Here is a 22,703-nt window from a genome sequence, read left to right as displayed (position 1 = left end):
TATTGCTAGTCCATTGAAGAATCTTATCATATGATATGCGGTTGCGCATTGGCCGATTAGCGTTCGTACGAGAATTTAATGCAACGCGCGGAGCGATAATCGACACGTGCCTCTAATGAGGTGTGCATGTGCGTTTAAAATTGCCGACGCGTGCCCCCGCAAAATTTTCCCGAGTGAATCTCAGTCACTTTAGCGGCAGCGAGCCCGAATCTGCATCGTAATAGGTCACGGTTCGCTTACGGTTAGTAACGACCCTTAAATCGTTGATAGATGCGCGGACATGCGACGGATACGGGAGTTAGAGTGCAAGGAGGGTGGACAGGCAGCGGTCTATCCCCTTCTAAAATTTATGACAACGTTCATCACAGACGCGATATCGGGATATGTCTCCGCGCAATATTTGCTACGATTACACGCCGACGTTTTTTATCTCAATCAAAATAATGCAAGTCTTTTACGATTTTTTTGATACTCAAGACATATACTTATATATAAAATTAATTTGTACATAAATTTGCATAAATTATTATTTTTTATGCAATGAATATTATATGCAAACTAATTTGATTTATATTTCTTAACTGGATAAAGAACTCTATTTGTATAATGTTTTATAGTCAACACATATTTTGTTATTGTTATGTTAACGATAATTACAATGAGGAAAATGTAAAATTAACTGTACTTTAATAATTGCCCGAGAAAAAAAAATACAAATTGTTTTCAGATATCTACTTGTATTGGCAATTAGTTTGAAACGCATTAAGAATTCAGGAACCGCAAACATTTGCGGGCGTTGCTTAAACGAAAGAATTAATCTACCTCTCTCATTCCACTTTACGCTCGTACTCTCCTTTTAAAACGGCCGCTATTGCTTCTCAACTCGTCGAACCGTGAAACTCCCGCAAAACTCGTCCGACCGCAGCGTTCGCGAGTTTACAAAATAGTATAAGTAAAGGCCTGCGCTTTGTTTTACGGTTTTACTGGGGAGATTTCTCGTTCTCCTCATCCATCCTTGTTAATGAAGCGCTTAAAACCGCCTCCGTCTCGCGATGATACCATTTTGTGTTGACATTTTTAATTACTTCCATTTCTTCGCGGATTTTATTCTCTAAAAATGTCGCTCTGTAATTTTACCTTTAATTCTTTCGCTCTCAACGATCGCAGTTATAAGCGCACTTTTTCATTTGTATTAGGAATACGTTTGTGTATTTTTGGAGTCACTTGACAAACTCGCGTTCTAGTTTACATATAATTATTTATAATTCGCAAGATAAATTAAAGGCCTCCATGCAAGAGAGATGTAAGTCGACTTACATCCCTATTTTTTTTGTTGCAAAAAGAAGATAAGCTTACAACCTTATAAGTTTGATGGGCAAGGAAAAGCGCATTCAAAAAGCCTGCCAAAAGCGGGCTAAGAAAACTGTCAGAGTTGGAACACTGTAAACCGGAGCCAAGTAAATATCAAAAGAGAAATAGAGGGATGTAAGAAAATGCTTACAATACGTCTCCGAAAGGAACCACCAGTTTTACACGGACACACGAAGCTGTAAGAAGCCCATGAAGATACTGGTACAAGCGCCAATGACGACTCTGATCCGGATATTTAGATAATATTTATATTGTAATTGGTTTTTTGTACTAAATTTTTATTTTGAAGTAATGCGTTTCTATTTTTTCCTCAAAACTACTATTGTCATGCAATAGAATTTTTATACCACTTTTTATTTTAGTAATTTGGCAGTTACTGTTAAAAGTAATTTTTCTCAAAATGGAGTTTGACTTACATCCCTCATGGAAGCTCTCAATCTTATCAATAAAGCTTTCTAGAAAAAAGTGTATAATTATATAAAATTTATCTTTATAAAGAATTAGCTCAACATTTCTTCTAATAAATAAAACTTCTGTAGTCTACAGCGTGTATTCATCTAACCGTTTTTCGCTGATATCGATTGCAACGCTGTGCCATGCTTTGAGAGTAATTGTTTGCGACCCAATATTTAATACCTTCCATTTGAGAGAAGATGCGCCGCGGTCTAATTCGATGTAACTTTCCGATACACCGACTCGATGCAATAAAAGGAGAAAAACGAGGAAAAGAGGACGTGCTTCGCTTGCGCTTCTCGATGGATCGAAGGCGCTCCGCGTTCGCACGTTCGGGAGCAACGTCGTGGGGAAAGGAGACAACGCGGGGCAGACATAAGCCATTTAGATTTTAGCAAGAAGTTTCGTGTTACGCGTAATACTTACGGCACTTGGATATTTTTGGAGCGTTACCGCGAAATGCATCCGTAGAAGTTTCATGTAGAATTGACGCCTTCGAATTCCGCGAGTTGAATGAATTAATCTCTCTATACTTAAATAACATTTTTTATTAATACCCTACGACAGACATATTTATATCATCTGCCATATCTCATATTATGATTAATATTAACATTAACATGATTAACCACGAAACAAATGTTTTTGTAATTGTCTGGATTTATGGCATGTGCTCTTTTTTGTCATGTATTTTTAAATTTTAATTTTTTTAATGATGCTATTTAATGACATTGGATAATATTTTATTTACTTACGTTTTAACTTTTAATCATTCTTTTATGTTCGCATTTTTGCATCTGTAAAAATTGTATTGTTATATATTGTTTTAAAGCCAAAATTTACGCTCTCAATCTCTCGAAAGTGTTTCCCGATAATACCGATGATAATTGGTATTCAATTTATCCGATAGATATGCCATTATATTGGAAAAATTAATTGATATCTTTCAAACGACGGCGGTTTTCCGCAACCGCGATGTTATTAAATAACTCGTCGCGATTAATATCGCGAAACAAAACGATTTTTATGAACTCGCGGATAATGAGTTTAATATATACCCAATGGATTTTTCGGGAGGACACTATTAACAATAATTGTTGCTTTGAACTAATCACCTAATAACTTTTTCAAGACTATACTTGTTATTACATATATTCAATTGTATGTCATATTTGAAGTAATATTTAATCAAAAAATGACCTATCTGACAAATCAAAAATGCCAACAAAACTCACGCGATCTAGAAAAAACGTGAGTACGAACAAAGTCAAACGTTCTCCACATTCTTAAATAGAACCTTTTCTCTCAACTTTTTCCGGATTTGGTGAGAAAAATTTCGTGCGTGTCTCTCGCGCTCTCTCTCTCTCTCTCTCTCTCTTTTTCTCTCTCTCTCTCTCTCTCTTTCGACGGGACACGTCCTGAATCCGAAGACACATCGCTCCGTTCGAGTTCTCCATGCGACTGAACAAGCTGAGAGGCCGGGAACATAAGCTACTTGGATTTCAACGAGGAGTGTTGCGTTACTTTCACGAAAAGCGGACGCCTCGACGACATTCTCCGCGTTCTTCGTCTCGTAATCTCTTCAAACGGATTGCACCCGTAGCTAACAAATACATTTGCGCGAGCGTCGCGTTTGTCCTGAAGAACTAAACAAACGAATCCACTTTGCTTTCTCTCTCTCTCTCTCTCTCTCTCTCTCTCTCTCTCTCTCTCTCTCTCTCTCTCTCTCTCTCTTTCTTTTACTTCTTTGTCTATAACGTCTTTTGGTAAATGTAATGATCTGATTTTTAGTAGAACTTTATCTCTGCGATATCACTATACTTTGGCGTCTTTGAGGTATGATCGTGAATCATCGCGAATGGAACATCAAGAGGATCGAGAGCCCCTTTTATACGTTGCCTTTGTACATCTTCGTCGTGTTCCGTCGTAGGTTTCTCTTCTTCATCGAGCACTCGCTGCGTCATTTTCGTTGGGGACGGCGAGAAAATAGTTGAGATATGAGGGACTTTGGGATATCCCAAGTTTTTACATTTCGGTCGCCGGTCGAAACCGTAGCCTGCCGCCTTGCCGTAACTTGGCGGGAAGTTTCATCTTGGCGAAAATCAAAGAGAAACCTTCCGAGAAACTTAATTTCCACGATTTAATTATACAGCAGATGAAGCGTACTTTACTTCAAAACTGAGACGAAAATTGTTTATCTAAATTTTTAATTTATTTTACAATTGTGTACACCTCGAGACGTTTCTGCTTCAATCTGGCGATCGCAACTTAGGGCGTTATTAATTGTCAGTCATTGTCCAACCGAAAATAACACTTTTAGCTTACTCGATGTAAGCCGAGATTTAAATTCCACGTAAAAATTTTAATTAAATTTGTTTACGTGATGTCTTTTCTTGAAATGTAGGATACGTTAATATAGAATCAGGTCAACGCTTGGCGAAAATAGCTGGACCCGCGACATTCGTCGTCGTATTTCTGTCGAGGTTTGCGTTAATATTTGGTAACGAAAGCCGAATACACTGACGAGACTGATTAAAAATACGCCACGTTTAAACAAACGGGGAGTGGAGAAAGGCGACCCTCAACGAATGATTGGTTTCGGCGCCGCGGGCCATTAGCAAACACCTGAAGCTTCTCGCCCCGCTGCTGGAGTTTCTTCGCCTCGAAGGAGAACTTTCAACGGTGAAAGAAGAGCACAATCGGGGGTTAACAAACTCATCCATTTCGAGCTCTCGTTCTGACCCGTCTTGCAGTTTTTAAGCCTTTTTTTGCCACCCACGCTCGCCGTGCCGGCTGTAACGCCAAAAACCCGATTAACAGTCGGCGATTGGAATCGGCTGCTTTTTGTGCTGCATTGTGGAACTTCGCGCGGTATTTCGAGCGAGCAGAATATCGACGATTCGACCCTGCGGTCAGGCATTTCCGGATTTCGCTTTGAAGCCGAAGAATTTCGCGATTGTTAATTTGAATAATTGCGAAACATGCAAGCCAATCGATGTATTAACAAAAGAAAATTTTTCTATGACAGAGGCTGCGTTTCTATATTCATTGCCAGTACCGAAAATCTACAGTATACACGTGACGTAAACTGTAGATTTTCAATACAGTGAATATCGAAACGCAGCTTAAATGTATAAAACGCTGGTATCGCCATTTATATTTTGATGCACACGTGCACACAGTTCAATTTTTACTTTATTTAAATACATTACGTAATATATTGAAGTATACAAAATATTAAAATTGAAATATATTAAATATAATATACAGAAAATTTTGATTATAATTTGAAGTCTCCATTACTTACGCGGTCGCAGGATATTGCGTTTATGGAGTATCAACATGAGAATAAAGATTCTTTGACAGCGTCCTTCCGTAAATTTTCTCACTCTGCTCGTCTTATAATACACGTAAAGGCTTTCTCGGGAGAGGTTTTACGTAGCCACCAAGAGTATCGTTTTCTCAGAATAAAGTAATCAGCGTGGCGAGCGGCGGCCGCGGAGAGGGATGAGGGACGCGGGCTGAAAAAATTGATGAGGGACTGTTGCATGAATTTTACGCCACACCGGCGTTGTTACTTTGAAAAACACCTGCACTTGGAAGGATGCTGAGAAACTCTTCCTTAAAGTCTATTAAACGTCTTTAATGAGACGATCTTGGTACACCAACAGTAGTTTTATTTTATTATTATCTCTCTCAATTTATATCTTTTATTTTTATTCGTTATCTTTTTAGACCGGTGTTTCCATTGTCAATAAATTTATTTAAATCCAGTTTTAAATGTGACCTGTTTAAAGAATTCTTGTGAAAAGGCAGAGAGAGAGAGAGAGAGAGAGAGAGAGAGTGAGACCTCTATTCCATCTCTCACGTTCTAAAGTAAATGCAAAGAGTAATCAAATTTATATTAGAAGGCACTGCAGGGAACCATGTGTCGTTTTACGTATACGCGCGTAATTTTACTTAACGAACGGGTTTTGATCGCTCCGCCTGTAAATCACCCAATTCCTAGGCATAGATTTTCGTTCTGGTAGAGACCTCGCGAGTACTTTCCTGTAATGCGCGAGAAATTTTCGAGGTGAAACTCCCGGAGGATGTTCCACCAGAGTTCATTCGTCCGTGGCGTACGACGTCTCGAACGGTTTCGAATTTGAATTTCTGTATTCGTACCGAGAGATAGAGTTCGGGTCGCTTCAAGCTCAACCGGATAAGCTCCGGCAGAAACTCTCCCGGTAATGGGAATCATCGAGCGGGAAGAATCGATTTCCTTATGAAAGCGCGACGTGACCGAGATTTTATATACGTGGAGTTAATCACACTACGTGTTTCGATCGAGTTTGAAATTCCCATATTTTGTATAACATTCCGTCTCGCCGGTTAACGCATAATTTATCGCATTGTCGCGCCGCAATCCGATTTGCACGAGTTCCCAGCAATTATCGATATGTCATTAAGCTATCTGTTCTCAATTACGCATTTTGATGATTTCTAATTTGCGCCGACTGAACGCTCGATTATTACACGAATTTCTCTTTTTACTTAACTCGACGTTACCGTGGATGTCGATTAATTTGACTAATTACGCCATTGTCGAAGGGATTTTCGCTATCTTTGGCCTTTAAAAGGATTTAGTTAGTCAGAGTTTTTAAGAGATTTATGTAAAATCCAATATTCCCAGCGTTAAAATTTCATTAAAGTGTGTCGATAAATAAATCCCATTAACGAGCCTTATTGTTTTTGGCAGAATGCGCGGCCAAGAACGGAAGATCTGTAGTGGAGCACCATCCGTCCTCCTACTGGGAGCAACCCTTTAGTCAGCCTTACTTCGACAACACGACAAAGAGGGAGACCACAACCACCGTCGGGCAATCCGCTTACCTGCACTGCAGGGTGCGCAATCTTGGCGATCGTGCGGTAAGTTCCAAGTTTCCTTATCAAGAGCCCGTCGTTGTAATAACAGCGCCCGAGTTTGGGAACGCTGTGTATTTCGCGAGTATAGATTAAGATCGCGAGTCCGTTAAACATCGCAATAAGACTTTGATTTCAAAGATTATTTTGTTTTATCTCGTTTTAGGAGATATTTATATTTTGTATAGTTGAAAATCATATTTATTACAGTTGAGTCTCTCCGAAGTATTTTTACATCACATTTTAAATCTTCTTTTGAATCAGTCATTTCTTTTTTACTTATGTTTCCTGATTTATCATTTTTATCGCGATAACAAAGATTGCTGTTCTTTTTATTTCGTGAAAATTATTCAAAGATTTGTTTCAGTCAAAACGTACCATCGTTACAACGATAATATTGTTCGCTTCTCCAGTATAATCCAACCGAGCACAATTTTAGCAAACTTACCATCGGGAAGATTAAAGACAGAACGTGCAAGTCGAGAATTCGGAAAATATTGCGAAATTATTTTGCTCGAATCTATACGGTAGTCAATAATCTTGCTGCGCTGTCGATGTCGCCCATGTTTTTAGAAGAAAAATTAATTAACCGATTATAATCTTCTTATTATGTAAATTATGCAAAGCTTGGTGGACGCTTTAACGTTCGATTATGCGTCAACAAGTTCTCGCGATTAAATTTCGCCATTATGAGAGGATTCAATGAAGCGAAAGCGCAACAAATTTGTCGTTGCAAAATTAAATCGCGGACGCTCATTTCGGTAATCGCAAAATTTTCAATTATGTTATCATTTTACGCGAAGTGTATTTTTCAAATTCTATCGCGTGTTCTTTCGCGCGTTGCTCCACGCTGGCGTTGATAAATTTAACGTACGTGCGGGCGCGTGAAAATCTCCCCCACGATCGGAATCACGCAATTCGAAGTCAAATAAATTCGCAGTTACGGCGTCGGCGGCATTAATCCGCAATCGTTTCTCGACAAACTTCGCCGCTCTCTTTGCTAATGCACTTGCACGACCTGCAATTCGCGTATATACGAGTTCATTCCTCATTTACCCACGCGACATCGCCTCGCACTTTTACAGTAACCTAGTTCACATCTTCGCGCGCTCAAGGCTTTTGTAACGCTTTTTCGCGTTCTTTTTTTTTCTTCCCTATTTCCGCCCGCGAACTCGCAGGGCAAGTATAACTCTTCACGGTTCAACGTGCATACATTTTCTCGCGCAAATTTAGAAAATTACCAAAGCTTTAACACACGATCTTCTGTTCGAAATATTTCAAACTGTGGCCATTAAATTGTACCGCGAAACATTATTTCTAGCGGGAAATAATCAGAAAGTTTATATTTGACTGACATTTGTTAAATTGTTACGCAATCTAATTGTGCCGTAGAAAATTAATTCTTTGTGTGGGATCTCTTTGACGTTATATTACTGAGGGAACAAAACAAAACAAAAACACATTTTTACAAAGAAAATAATTTATATTCTTTTCAAAATTTCTTTTTTATTTTTTTTTTATTTTTTAATAAATCACTTCTATACACCGCTGCCCGTTTAATTCACGTCCCATCATTGTTCGGTCACGTGAAGTGGCAAAGTGGTGTACGTAAACGTTATAAATGGCGGAGGTATTGCGCATACTAAACACATATTCGCGGCGTCAATTTTTTCAGGCGGTTTAGTGAATTAGTAGGCCGCTCGGGCCCGCGCTGTTTAACCCGGTATTCATCACTCGCGGTTCTAATGCAAAGTAATTTCGCGGGTAGGCGCATAGGTCACCCGGGCGAACGGTGACATTACGCGTTATCGGCCCGCTGCTCATGCATCACCGCATGACGCACAGGAACCCGTCAGAGTCCAATCACCGATCGTAATCGCCGATAAATCAAATTTCTCTCGCGCCCTACCGCTTCGCCCCTCTGCGGATCTCTCCCTCTAGCACCCTGCTTCCACCATTCACAGCCACGCCATCGGCCTTCAATAACGCGGCGTATGCACATGCATCTGGACGTTTATATTTGCGATCGTAGAATCAGCACGACCATCGCGATTGCGCTTCACCTAAGCGCCTTGATTTCGCACCGGTGACAGATTGTCGCGCGACAGCCGGCTGTCAGTCGAAGGTTTTCTCTCTCTTGCGCATTCGCGTGTGCATAATGCCATCGGAAAAACCGATAATTACACCGATGAAGAATTTCAACGTTAGTGTTTTAATCTTTAAATCTTGGTATCTTTTATTTGCGGAATATACACAGAAAAAAAAGTGTCAAATCAAAATTTATATACTCATACATACTTATACGCAATAATCTATGATCTTCTTATAAGAATTTCAACTTTTTACATCAACTTTTTTTTTCTTGGTTGAACTGAATATGAAATTACTTCATTCAAATAAGTTTTCTTCGTTTAACGCAATGTAATCTTGTTTCAAGATTTTTATGTTAAAACTATTTTTATGTTAAAACTAAAAATATTTTTAAATTAAGAATATTCTTTTTTTTCTGTGTAGTTTAGCGATGTTTCACACTTTATTTTACGCTGATATATTTTTAAAAGCGGAATGTATGTACGTTTAAGGCCATGACATAGAATCTGTGCGACATAACGTCGAACTTCTCGGTTGAATGTCCAGTTTGGTGTATCTTGCTATAACAGCAGGTGTCTCTTGATTGCGCAGGTCTCGTGGATCAGGCAGCGGGATTTGCATATCCTCACTGTCGGCATCCTAACGTACACAAACGACCAGCGTTTCCAATCGTTGCACAGCGATGGTAGCGACGAGTGGACCTTGAAAATCAGTTCGCCGCAAGTGCGAGACAGTGGAATCTACGAATGTCAAGTCTCGACAGAGCCGAAAATTAGTCAAGCTTTCAACTTGAGCGTAGTAGGTATGTGCGCATATCTCTGCTTTTATACGATAAGATTCAATCGCTAGCTCCAAGTAAATCTACTGGATTTTGATTAAATCCTCTCAAGCGTTAAGAGGAAATAAAGAGTTATGCAAGTATAAATTGCAATCGAAATTATGATGAGATAATTATTTAGAAGCAATGATTAACTTTACAGCCAGAAAAGATTCTTTTCTATCACGACTTGCATTAACAGAAATAAAGAAAGATCAGTGCGAGAATGGGGATCTGGGGGATTGTGTTTTAAAACGATTACAAATTTCCCGCCGCACTTCAATAACAGTTTCCGAAACCGTTTGTTTCTTAAGTGAATCTTTAAACGGCCGTTTTCGAGCGGTTCGACGTGGAGTTAATTGCAGCTTTGCGACGATTTAAACGAAATTGCGATCATACTTCTTGGGCCCGGGCTTTACTCGACGATCCGTGCCGCGCTCCTTGGCCAAAAACCACTTTAACTTTGTTCTGTCCCCGTGTGCAGTCTCGAAGGCAAAGATCAACGGCAATTCGGAGCTCTACATCAAAAGCGGGAGCGACATCAATCTGACCTGCATCGTGCTGCAAACGCCAGAACCACCATCCTTCATCTATTGGTGAGTTTGAGCGTTCTCCCTTGACGATATAGCGCGGATTGAATTTGTTCCACATGTTATTTCGACACAGCTGAAGTTTCGCGAAATCCAAATCTACACTGACCTCCATTCGGTGGAGGTTTATCGAAAAATTTCAAACCCGAGCGCCCTTAAAAACGAATCTCCGATGAAGTGAATCTCCGCTGGACAGTTAGTCCTTGGAGGCGATGGTTTTTAGAATCTATAGATAATCTTGCGTTTGCGCTGATCCGCAAATCCTCGTGTGTTTTTACGTTCGCAAATAAAGATACATAGCTTTTTTAAAGTGGATTTTACCTTACATTCAATGTTCACTAATTTTTCTCGATAATTTTTCAGGTACAAAGGTGATAACGTGATAAATTACAGCCAACGCGGGGGCATTAGCGTCGTGACGGAGAAGCAAACGCGAACGTCACGTCTTCTGATCAGTAGAGCGCTGCCAGCCGATTCCGGCAATTACACCTGTGCGCCATCCACAGCCGAGTCAGCGAGCGTCCTCGTCCACGTGCTCAATGGTGGGTGAGTCGCGAATAAAAATCGTACATCACTGAAAATCCTCAATATTATCGCCAAAATGTCGCAGTATGTCTCCGTATATCTTTCTCGCTATAATATCGGCAAAATTATTGGCCTTTCCCGAGGTGGTCCCTTTGGATGGTTTCGACGCCGACATTTCGAAATAAAATTTCAAACGCATGTAAATATGTCAGCGCGGATAAAAATGCGCTGTATACGTTAAAATTGCCCGAGAGATACATTCAAATACAAAGTGATATCTATCCGTGTCAACGTGTCGCTACAAAAAGGCTTTATATTGTTCGCTTACCGCATGGATTTTCGGCAAATTGTATCTTTTTCGGAATCAAACGCTTTACATATTTAAATGTAGAAAGATCGGTAGATTCTCGCCATCACAATTGCTTTATAACTATTAATATAATTTTATAATTTATTGTAATTTATTCCTATTATACATAATATATATTTAGTGAGATACGAAAGATTAGAATATAGTTAAATTAACGACATTTATCGTTAAATTTGATGAAGCTTTTCGTAGACTTTGCCGGAAACGCGGAAGCATAAAATCAATTAATTAATCTCAACAATTTTGTATCAGTTTTAATCAAGTTTCCGATAAAACGTTTCAAGTATTACTGTAAAGGAAGTTCCGGTCTGCTTGAAGGCAGGTTAAAGAGAAACAATTTCAATTCAATCGCGTTTGTATAAATAATGCGCATTCGCACAAAACAGCTTTACATATATACCTGTATGCGTGCACGGTGAAAAAGTTTCAGACGTTTGATCCTGATGTTCGTAGAATTGGCGAAATAAAATAAAAGTTCCCGCAGTTTGGATACAAGTAGGAGAAAACAGCAGAATCTCAAGAAGGAAAATTAAATCGCTCGAGTGCGCGTCATTGATTTTCTTTTAACTCGCTCGATTGCAGCATGCTGATTTATTTCTGGTTTATTTTAGACGTCTTGAATATTTTTGAGAGCGATATTTATAAATCACATTTAAAATGTGGATTGTATCAAAATCGTGAAGGAATTAAATTTTCATATTACTTTCAAAGCTCGTTCGATAACGATATTCGCGTTAAACAGACTTTAACAATTTAAAACAATTTGACATTAATTGTATACTTTCTGCAGTTGTAAGGCCACCAATTATTACACGTCCTCGTAGGCGAAATTAATCTCGCGTTTGCCGTTATTCGTAAGAGATTTACAAGTAATTACTGTAGGGAAACCTGCGCGAACTTACCGGAATGAAACTCTCGTCAACTGAGCATATATATATATTCGTATCTAACGACAAACTATGAAGTCTCAAACTAACTTCACCGTTCCCTTCTATCCTCTCACGTATGTATGCGGAGTTATCGAGATTAGGTCCGTGGCTTTGTTTAAGAACTAATAGAAACGATGACGGTATCATCGAGAGACATCGAAAGATGTGATCGTAACTTTTTGATTAAATCGCACAAATAAGCTATTAATTATTTTATCGGCATTATATTTCCGAACTTTTCTCGTCAAGCAAGTAGTCGGGCAAGCAATTTATTAATAAGGTACATTAGCTGAATATCTGGAGTGGATTGCGTTTATCAACTCCCTATACTGGTTTCCAAATTGCTAGGATCATCACCACTACTTTCCTTCGGGGTTCCGAGGTTTAATGGAGCAAGGAGGAAAATTACAGAGTCCTGAAAGCCCGGTCACCCAATTCCGCTGTTCCAACCTACCGTCGCCTTCGTCCTCTGATGGTTATCGCATTGACCTCGGACTCGCTCACGAAATCGCGCGTGTGCGTATGTACGAGAGTTCAGAAATAGCGGTCGGAACCCGCATTGACAGCAATCTTTTGTCGGGGGAGTTACATTGTCCACCGAGTACACAAACCTTTACAAGTAACACAGACAATAGTCTTGTTGTATCGCGTCGAAATGGCTTTTCAGATAATGTCATTTAAACCGTTGCGATGGGCAGAGTTACATTTTAGAGCCGGGCGCGACTATAAGGGACGATGGGGGCCGACGTATTTTTACGACAATTCTCCGAGATTGCCGCGAAACAAGTACACGTTGACATCGTCCAACGAGCCGTGGACGAGTCGTCGGTGGGCGACGACGCTATCTGCTGACGGACGAACACGGCGAACCGGGCGAACGAAGTCACGACCCTCGATTGTGCGAGACGAGAGCGCGGCGCGATGTTGAAGTCACGGGCGGGTGGGACGCGGGACGCGCGAAAGTAAGTGGAGTCGGACTTTACGGGTCGGGCCGTAAATCCCACGAGGGCTCAAGTAGAGGCCGGGAAAAGTGTTCTACCGATAAACTAAACGGTAAAGGCCATAAACGCGCGCGCGCATTGTCTGTGTGCGCGATGCCATGCCGCCAGCCGCGTCGATACGCTCCGATCCGCTCAGCGCGCAACGCTCGGGGTCGCGCGTGCTGCATACAACCGGCAATAAACCGGATATTCTTGCCGCGCAAAGTAAGGAGGATCGTCGTCTTCTCTTTATTTCTCCGTGTCGCGCGGTGCGGCGCGTAAAATGCCGAAGAAATAAATCCTTCGGTCGTCTCTGCCCTTTTCCACCCCCAGCCTCTGGGGGATAAATCAGATGAGATATTGTCCCATGCAAATCCCTGCCCGGTTGCTCACTGAAGTGCGCGCTCTCTCTCTCTCTCTCCTTCTCTCTCCTTCTCTCTCCTTCCACTGCGTGCACGTTCTCTACATTCGCACGTCGCGTCGTGGCACGCGAGCTCCTGAGATATGCACGTCAAGTGGCTGCTCGACGGTGAGAGAGACTGTTATACACCGCGGATAATATCTTCCTACGCGCCCCCGTTCTCCCCATGACTTCGATTCTCCGCCAGGATAATACGAACTTATCGGAAGCAATACCGCCGCTATCGGAAGTACTTACGCGGCCATCGGAAGTAAATCGCGGCGAGGGTACGCAGCGGATTCGGGGCAAATGTTTGCGGCACGGGGTGGCCCGCGAGAGCCTCGATTAACCCTTTCAATTTCGGGCCACTTTCAGTATATATCACGCTCGTTCGAGCGCTCGTTGTATATACATTTCTCGAATAAATAGCGATGTTAATCGTGAAGTTCACACGACAAATGGAAAAATCTTTCCAGTCGACGATCCGAACTGGAGTCATAATTAATTTAGCCGCAAAGAGAAACGATTTTCCGCACGTCTGCTTATCTCTGCGGAAACTACACGCGATGCGGAAGGAATTGTCGAGGACATACCTATTATACGCGAGAAATGCCCGCTGGCCAGTGCGACGCGGCACAGGAATGTAAGTCCCCGTAATCTCCGTGGGACTTATCAAAGGACTTCGTTACTGCGTGATGTACCGCAATACTCGCGAGTTAAATTGTGCTAGTGTGCGAGAGAAAGAGAGAGCATTATGAGAAAGCCACCATATATATATATATCTATATATATATACGCGGAATGCATTATTCCCAAAGTCGGAGTATATAATAGGGGCGCTCTCTCTCACATACAAGTGGGGACGGGGGTAATATCTCTCTCACTCTCTCGCTCTTCGCATTTCAACTTCGACTTCCCCCAGGAAGACTTCCCATCGAAACAATACGAGAAGGATAATGTCGGCGCGGAGATTAAAGCGCGGAGATAGCGCGTGTGTATAACGCACGATCGTATAATAACTCGCGCGCGCGGAACTCGTGAAATTTCAGTAACGAGTTTCGCGGTGTGTAACAACAAAGCGGCCGGTGGGCGCATTACGCGTAATTAGCCGCGATAGGCAAGCAACTCTCTGCGCGATACGTGTTTTCAAGTTGCCTTCCTCCCTCCGCCGAACCCCTTTTGCCGAACCGCGGAAGTCCGTTTGAGTAGCTCGCCAGTCACCGAAATATCTGCCGGCACGTTGTGCGATTCCGCATCGACGCACCGCCGCGGCGCGGCGCGCCGCGCGCCGTGCTGCGATCCTGATTAAATTATTTCTGCCTTGTTTATCATCACTCATGTGGTCTAATGCAGAACCGATAATTTTGCAATTGCAAATTGTATCGTTGAGCTAGATATCGCCGCCGCGAGTTCCTAATTTTGGCTCGCGACGTAATAGGTATCGTCGCTTTTCGTATCTTCGATTTTCGAGTTTAATTACGATCATTAGAATAAACATACAACATGAAATAGATATTTCTGTCGAAGCTGAATACATAAAATAATAAAGCAGGAAATAAAATAAATTGAAATAAAATAGGAATCAATAGTTTGTTTAATCTTACTAGTTTCTCTCTACAGCTCTAATATAGAAAAACTCACGTAAAATAATTTAAATTGTCAATTCTAAATCTGAGTAACGATGCCTGGGTGTTTTCTAATAAATAGCTATTAATATTTATACGAATGTTCGTCATTAAATCGGCGAGCACGTGCAGCTTGCGCGAAAATAATAACGTGCAATTTATCAGCGGGATTGCAGCCGGCCAGTAAATGTCGATACATCTGTGCGGCCTCGGTCAACTTTCCAACGACCTGAAACGCTGCCAAGTTCTTCGACAAGGCGTAGAACGATAAATTATACGCGTTCTCCGCACCCCCATCGAAATCAGTTATCAATTATGGGATGCGACGTCATAAAATTTTCTCTCTTTACATTTTTAAATATACACGAGTCGTAATGTCCGTTGAAAATAATTTAGCTTGATTAATAATTTATGTATACAGTACATGTCAATCAGATGATCTGTTTTTACCATATTTAAACCTGATATTATAGGATAAAGTTCCTTGTGTTATTACTCGCTTTTATTTTATCATAGATTATTTCTGCTTAATAAAAGCGTTGTATTTTTACACGTTCCGCTGATATTTTACATTAATATAATATTCTGAATTTTTATAGCATTGTGTATGTACATAAAATATGTTATTTGAAGATATTTCTCCGGAAAAACATCGTAAGCCCATAATGCTTTTACAAGATTGTAATGAAAACATTTATTTTGCGCCAAAGTATTTAACAAAATAGTCACATTTAGAACATATATATTTAAATCACTGCATTTTATAGAAATATTTTTATATTTATTTCTTTTCTAAACTGGACTAACAAGTCCGCTTTTAAAAGAAGTTTTCTGTCAGATTCGCGTACGTAAACTATCGCGGTATATCGATTTTGATAAGATTTTTCAAACAAAAATTCTGAGAACTTATACATCACTGTCTTACAAGGGACATATTGCAACTGTCCGGAACCAATTTGATTCTTCTTGAAATATATTGTTAAATATAAAACAGTTTAAGAAACCCGTTTTTTTATAAGTGCCTATTTTGAGATTTAAAGGATAAAACAATCTCTCAAAGCTAACGCTCATTATTCTTAGCAATTTCCATCAAAATGGATATAACAAAATATTTTAAACAAAACTTATGTATTTCTTAATGTATTTCTCACTGTGTTTTTCAAATTTCCAAAAATCATAAATATTTCTCAAAATACTCTCATCTCTATTATTATTTTTGTGAAATTACATTTCTTCTATGAATATAGAAATTAAAGGCAATTTTATCCTAAATTTATTCATATATGAAAGTTATTTTATAATATTGCATTGTCAAGAAATAAGTTGAAAATGTCACTTTATATGTCACTTTTATGCAGCGGTTGCGTCTCTTTTGTGAGAAGAAATCAGAGACACGAATTAGAGAGATATTCAGTTTGGTTTCAATTATAGTTTAATAAAACATCAAATAACTGTTTCAGTTTCGATTTCTTGACCAGTGAAGAAAACCGAAACCGTTAAAATTACGGATTTTTCGGTTACAGTTACGCGCACTGATAGGGAGGGAATTAAAATGATTTTTTTCTACATTTATTCTCTCACTGTGTATGTGTGTATGTGGAGAGAGAAATAAAAATTAAAAAATTATATTATTTAACAGAGTAAAGCAATGTAGAAAAAAATAATTTATACGTTTATAAATTGTTTATAAGTCATTATAAATATTATAGAAATGTATTTAAAAAACAGAGGAAACAATATAAATAAATAAAATATTTAAATAATATTTAAATAACAAAAGTAAATTTATTTATAGATTAAAAACCGGAAAAACAATCGAAAAAACTGTAAACTGAAAATAATTTTATTGGTTCTTTGGGGATACGTATGTCGATGTCGATCATGCATGATAGTGATGGAGAGGAGTGTATGGTTGGATGTAACGATGGTATGTGGAGGATGCGTCCCCAAAAATACCATGTGACTCTCTGCGAGTCGCGATGGTGCCACTCCACTATATGCCCGCCTAACTCTTGTCGTCCGATGAGATCGTCGGTGAGAGTGTCGATCAGGGCGATGAATATTGTTACCGAATTTGTTTATATATTTACGTCGGCGCGGTCGAGCGCTCGCGAGAAAACGTGGCTAATTACTGTGTTGCCATCTTGGTAGGGGCGCGCGCGGCCACCACAGTTCGGTTATGATTTCGGTGTATATTCGGTGTATATTCGATTATAAACTTTGTAGAATTTGGTAATACTATATCTATGGTTTCGATTCAACTAAAGAAAAGGTTATGGAACGGTTTTCGGTTTCAATTTCGGTTCGGTCTAGGTCCCTGAAAGAAATATGATTTGATAAAAATAATGGGGACAGAATAGATTTTAAAAAATACTATATTTTTGGAAAATTTAAATATACAATTATAAAATTATAAAATTATACATGAAAAAATCTTATATATGTAGGATCGTGCGGAAAGAAACACGAGGTTTACAAGGAAATAGTGAAAAGAACTTTATTATTAACGAAGCGCACAAACGTCTTGCTCGTATAGCTTCTATCGGGCGACTGCCCTCATTCTACTCTCAGCCAAGCGAGGGCGCCGCTGCGTCGCTCGCGATCCCACATATATATATAAAATTTTCTTTTTTTTGTATAAGTATAAGCGTTAGCTAGAAGGATTGTTTTAAGACCGTGGTTTTATCCCTTAACCTTCAAAATGTGCACGTATAAAAAAATAATTTTTATTTCTATTCTAATCTGAATATTTTGCGTACTATGAATATGAACAGAATTTTTCTGGTTTTCCTTTTGAAATGTACACTCTATAAATTCAATTTTTAAATACTCATTATATATATATACTTTTCGAAGAGCTTCAGATTATTTATTTATCACCGAATCGCTGAAGATGGTTCAAAAGTAGAGCCAAAATGTATGAATTATAGTTTGTATTATTAATTGAATATTACATAACATAAACTCACACACAAATAACCGCGCTTAACTCTCATAGTCCACTCTTCCTTTTTAATCGTTAGAAAAATACATGTCGTTCAGATTTTTATATTAAACAAAATATTTTAAGCAGAATGAACAATTGACAATGACAAAGCAATTGTGATTTACAATTAGATAACGTTTTATGTACTTTCGCCTCTCCAAGACGTCGATAGTCTCGATCCCACACTGCAATTTCCAGGACAAGTGGATCCTTTGCTATCCAATCATGTGTCTTCATTACCTCTTCTCGTGCTTTTCGCACGCTGCCGCGTCTTTTTTCTCGCCGATATCGCCCCTCCATATTCATTTCTTTTTTCCTTGCTATTTTTTTTTCTCTTACCTTTCGCCACTTCTGTCTCTTTATCCCTCCCACGCAGAGTACCTTATGTGCATTCTATTAAAGGGACTATGAATATGGTATTTCTACAATCTCAATTTCAGATCATGACACGAGCCAGAAAATCGCTGTGGATACATAGCTACACAGAGCTTTAGCGCGTCTTCCTCAGCTATGATCGAGGCAGAGCTCTGGTAGAGAAGAGCTGCTTATTTGTAAATTATAATTATAAATGAAAATGATATTTTTATACTTTCCATTTTTCAGAATGAAAATTTACAGTTATGAAGAGCCGCGCTGTAACAAAATCTCGCTTCTCGTTTAGGAGTTCAATTTACCAGTATCGTACACAACTTTGAATCGCGAAATTTCCTTTTCGCCACTGTTATCTCTCGGACATATTTCTTTTGACGAAGGACATAATACAGTTATCTGGAATTGATTGGATTCTCTTTGAAATAGGTTGTTAGACATAAAAATCCAAGGAACACATATTTTTTTTTATTCGTGCTCACTATGAGGATTGAGTTGTGAAACAATCCCTTAAAGCTAACGCTTATATTTAATTCTAAGCAATTACCGTCGAAGATACATAAAGAAATGTTTAAACAAAATTTTCATGGGTATGAAAAAAATATAAAATTTTTGGAAAATCTAAATAGTTATAGTTATAAAGTATATATTTAAAAAACCATGAAAGTTTTGTCTGAAAAATTTTTTTATATATCTTACCATTCCGGTAAGAATTGCTTAGAATCAAATATAAACTTTGAGTTGTTTTACCCCTCAAATCTCAAAAATAAAAAATAGGTGTTTCTTGGATTTTTATGTTTAATAACATAATGTATTTCAAGGAGAATAAAATTGGTTCCGAATCATTGTGACACATCTTTTATTAGAACTATGAGATCCATCTTGAACGAAACGTCGTTCGTAGAAGCGGCCTTTTATCATAGTTGCCGTTTACTCACGTATCAGAAATTATTCGCTCTAAGGATATGTAGATCCTCGCAAACACACGTGTTACGTGGAACGATATTTCCGCACGACAGCTTAAGGATTTATCAAGACAACCGGCACGGATGCCAACGCAAACAAATCCTCAATTTGCCCGACGAGCAATCGGGGCGACAGAACCGACGCGACGCACACGTAAGGCCCTTATGCACACGATCGCGTGTGTTCAATCGCGCGAATGATGCGCACCCGCCGATCGAAGGACGAAGCCGATCGTTTGGTTTCCGAGTCCACCAGTGCGCAGTGGTGCAACAGCGAAGTGGAGCTATAGTCGAACGTGACTCCCTCCCGACAGCGCGAGAATAAGAAAAGTTTCGCGATCAAACGAGACGAAACTAATACAGAGCCATTATCGGGAGTTAACGGCGCTCCGTGCCGTAACTGCACGCCAGGATTTATTGTCTTCCGTCTTCGACCGAGAGAAACGACGGGGAGAAGGAAAAGAAGAAAAAGAAAGGCGCACAGGAAAGGTTGAAAATTCTCCCGTCACCATCGCTCCACATTACACTCGCAGGATGGACAACGAGGTTCAAAGAGGTTCATGTCCCACTTCGCTTTTATTTATCTTCCTGAAAGACAAACTTGCGCGAGGGAGAACTTTGCCGCGCCTTTCTTCACGCACCGCCTCGTTACTCGTCAATTCGTTCCTCGCGTATTAACATTTTGCACTTCGATATTCGATCAATGTCATCTGAGACTCATCTCTCGATTTGGTAACGCGGCTAGGATTATTCGACGACGATTGTCGCACACGTTTTTTGTTTCACGTTTAATTATCTCTGTCCGAGCTCGCGCATGACCGTCATCGAATCTCGTTTAATCATCCCTTCGAGCAACAGCGATCCGTCGTCTATTTTCCTACTTGACATCGATCGACGCCAATACCTACTTTAGAAACGAATGTGACGTCGACATCGAACAATCGAACTTGTCGAATTACGGAGGAAGAATAATGCGAAAACGATTTATTTGCCGCTTGCGTCAAACTCTCCGTGGTACTTGAACGAGGATCGATGCGCAACGCGCTCCATGTATAATAATTGGATGACTGATGGGCTCTTTGGTTTTCATTTATTATTAAAATCGCAATTAGAAGATCGACCATCGCGTGTCATCTAAAATAGTCTCGAGACACCTCAATCAATATGGTTTGTACGTGCAAATTAAACAATTGTAACCGTCACCTTGTCAACCTTGATCTAAAATATTCATCGAGCCTCCCCCTCGATACTTAAACAGCAGTTTTCGTAAGCTTCGTACGATCCTCGTCGTCAATTTTAAAGGTCGTAGCGAGCAAGGCCGAAGAGCGATCCCGCTATCCGGCGTCGAATTATGATCGAATTTACGGAGACGAATTATAGACGCCTTCCATTTACTCTCGATCTTTTTTTATTACGTCGTGAAATCGCATCGTAAATACGGTCGCCTCGTTTTGAGACACGATACGTGCTGCGACTGACAACGAGTTATTGACAGTTTGCAGAGTAGGGATTTGCTCGGCGCGTTCTGCCACTCGTAATCCCTCATTCTGTCTCGAACTTGATCGACAGGCGACACTCGCGATGTAGTAATAAGATGATCCCAGGAGTTTCCTTCGCGCCGCGCCGAGTTTTCTCTCTGTTATTTCTCCGGTGCCGAAAGTTTCTATAGACATTAGCCCGTAACTTTCCACACGCCCACCGTTTTATCGTATGCGAAAAAGAAGACGCCGCGCCGAAGGTAATACATCATTTATTCAAAAATATCGTGGGAGAGAGCCGTGATACTTTTTCATATAAATTTCTTTACGATATTGATTACAATCGAGGCCAACGCGAAAATAAACAAGTGCTAAGAACGCAATATAATAAAACAAACAATCAATTAACGCGAACATTAAAACAGGCTGCGCGAGAATACACGGCGGCCGATAAATTTGCACGCGGAATAATAACTCCTGGGAAAATATACGAGCTGTTACAGTACACAAGCATCATTGAATTATAACAGGCTTATAGAATGGATTATAGGGAAAATGATTTATTTGCGCCGAACATTTTGTAATCTCTGATTGTGATTTGACGCGAAGCGCGAAATACTCGTTGAAAGAGAGAGGCGGGGTAATAATATAGGGGTAATAGAGTTAATTCCGGAGTGTTGCCCGCGTCGTACTTTACATTACGATACGAGTTGCCCATTAGCGTAATCCTCTTTTAAACTTTTTAATGCGCCTCTTTTTCGAACATCCACGGCAAAAAAAAGCGGAGTAGTTCCGCCATTCGTAGTTAACAATCTGTAACATCTAACGACCGTTTCAAGATTTACTTCGCTTCGTCAAGAAGCTGCTATATTAACCCACATTTCGTTACACGGAAACATTTTTCTGAAAGCTGTATCGTATTATGTCATACGAGTTTTCGTTAATAAAACGCGGTCTTGTTATTTCTCTTTTAAATCTCATTATTATTATTATTATTATTATTATTATTATTATTATTATTTTAACTTGCTCATTATGCCAGGTACAATATCGGTCAAAGTTGGAAAAAATTTCTAACGATTCCTGAACTTGTTGGCTCATATTTTACGTATAGTATCGATTTCTACTTTTCTTCATTTCGAGTGGCAACGAAACACGACAATTTCGCAATAGTCGATGCTGTCGGGAACACGCTTTTTTCATTAGCAACCTGGATCGCTGCCACGAATTCAGCCTTACGAGAGCGAGTCCGCACTTGTATAGTGTTACGGGAAAACAATTTGTTTTCCATAGAAACCTTGCACACAATTCCGAATTGCGCTTTGATGCGGCGGATCGATCAACACGACCTATACTCAAGGATAATTATGACGATCATCTGGCTCTCCTCGACACGCTTTTTTTTTAATTATCTCGTCTCACCATTACTCTACCCTCTATTTTAAGCGGAGACCAATGTGGACAACGAATTATAGGTAGGGCGGTTCTATGCTCGATTTGCGTGCGAGATAGTCGTTACTGAAATAAGTTAAGTGATGGATGGAAACCTCTGATCGGAATCAACGAATCGAGACCTTGTCGAGGATTACATTTGTCGGGATACCTGTTATTTTCCGTACTTACATACTCGACCGTCGACCTTTTAATCATTGTTGGTTATTATTCGCGGATAGCTAAATAATAATTTTTCTGGTATCCGAATAACGTCCAGCATTGTTAGGAAGAGTGAATAAAGTTGTCGAAAAAAATTCGCAATTTGTTGCCGATATAAATAAATAGCAATTAATTCTGGAAGTATTACGCTGCGGTAAACGAGGTGCCAAGAGCATATTTACATGCTCCAATTAAA

At 39.7% G+C, this 22,703-nt stretch overlaps 1 protein-coding gene across 2 annotated transcripts in view; it reads left to right on the top strand.

Annotated features, from left to right (window-relative positions):
* The window catches only part of LOC139780372 (opioid-binding protein/cell adhesion molecule homolog), a 96,656-nt gene that overhangs the window by 51,574 nt on the left and 22,379 nt on the right, over window positions 1–22,703 (top strand). For both annotated transcript variants that reach the window (XM_071718991.1, XM_071718990.1), the window contains 4 exons: window positions 6,566–6,735; window positions 9,412–9,622; window positions 10,122–10,233; window positions 10,591–10,769. In XM_071718991.1, coding sequence (XP_071575092.1) covers window positions 6,566–6,735; window positions 9,412–9,622; window positions 10,122–10,233; window positions 10,591–10,769 — 672 coding nt within the window. The remainder of the gene's footprint in view (window positions 1–6,565; window positions 6,736–9,411; window positions 9,623–10,121; window positions 10,234–10,590; window positions 10,770–22,703) is intronic.

This window comes from Temnothorax nylanderi, unplaced genomic scaffold (genome assembly GCF_030848795.1).
Source record: "Temnothorax nylanderi isolate EJ_2023f unplaced genomic scaffold, tnyl_v1.0 TNYL_tig0274_pilon, whole genome shotgun sequence".
Lineage (NCBI taxonomy): Eukaryota > Metazoa > Arthropoda > Insecta > Hymenoptera > Formicidae > Temnothorax > Temnothorax nylanderi.
The sequence above is the reverse complement of the archived record's forward strand: the minus strand, read 5'-3'. Positions and strand labels throughout refer to the sequence as shown.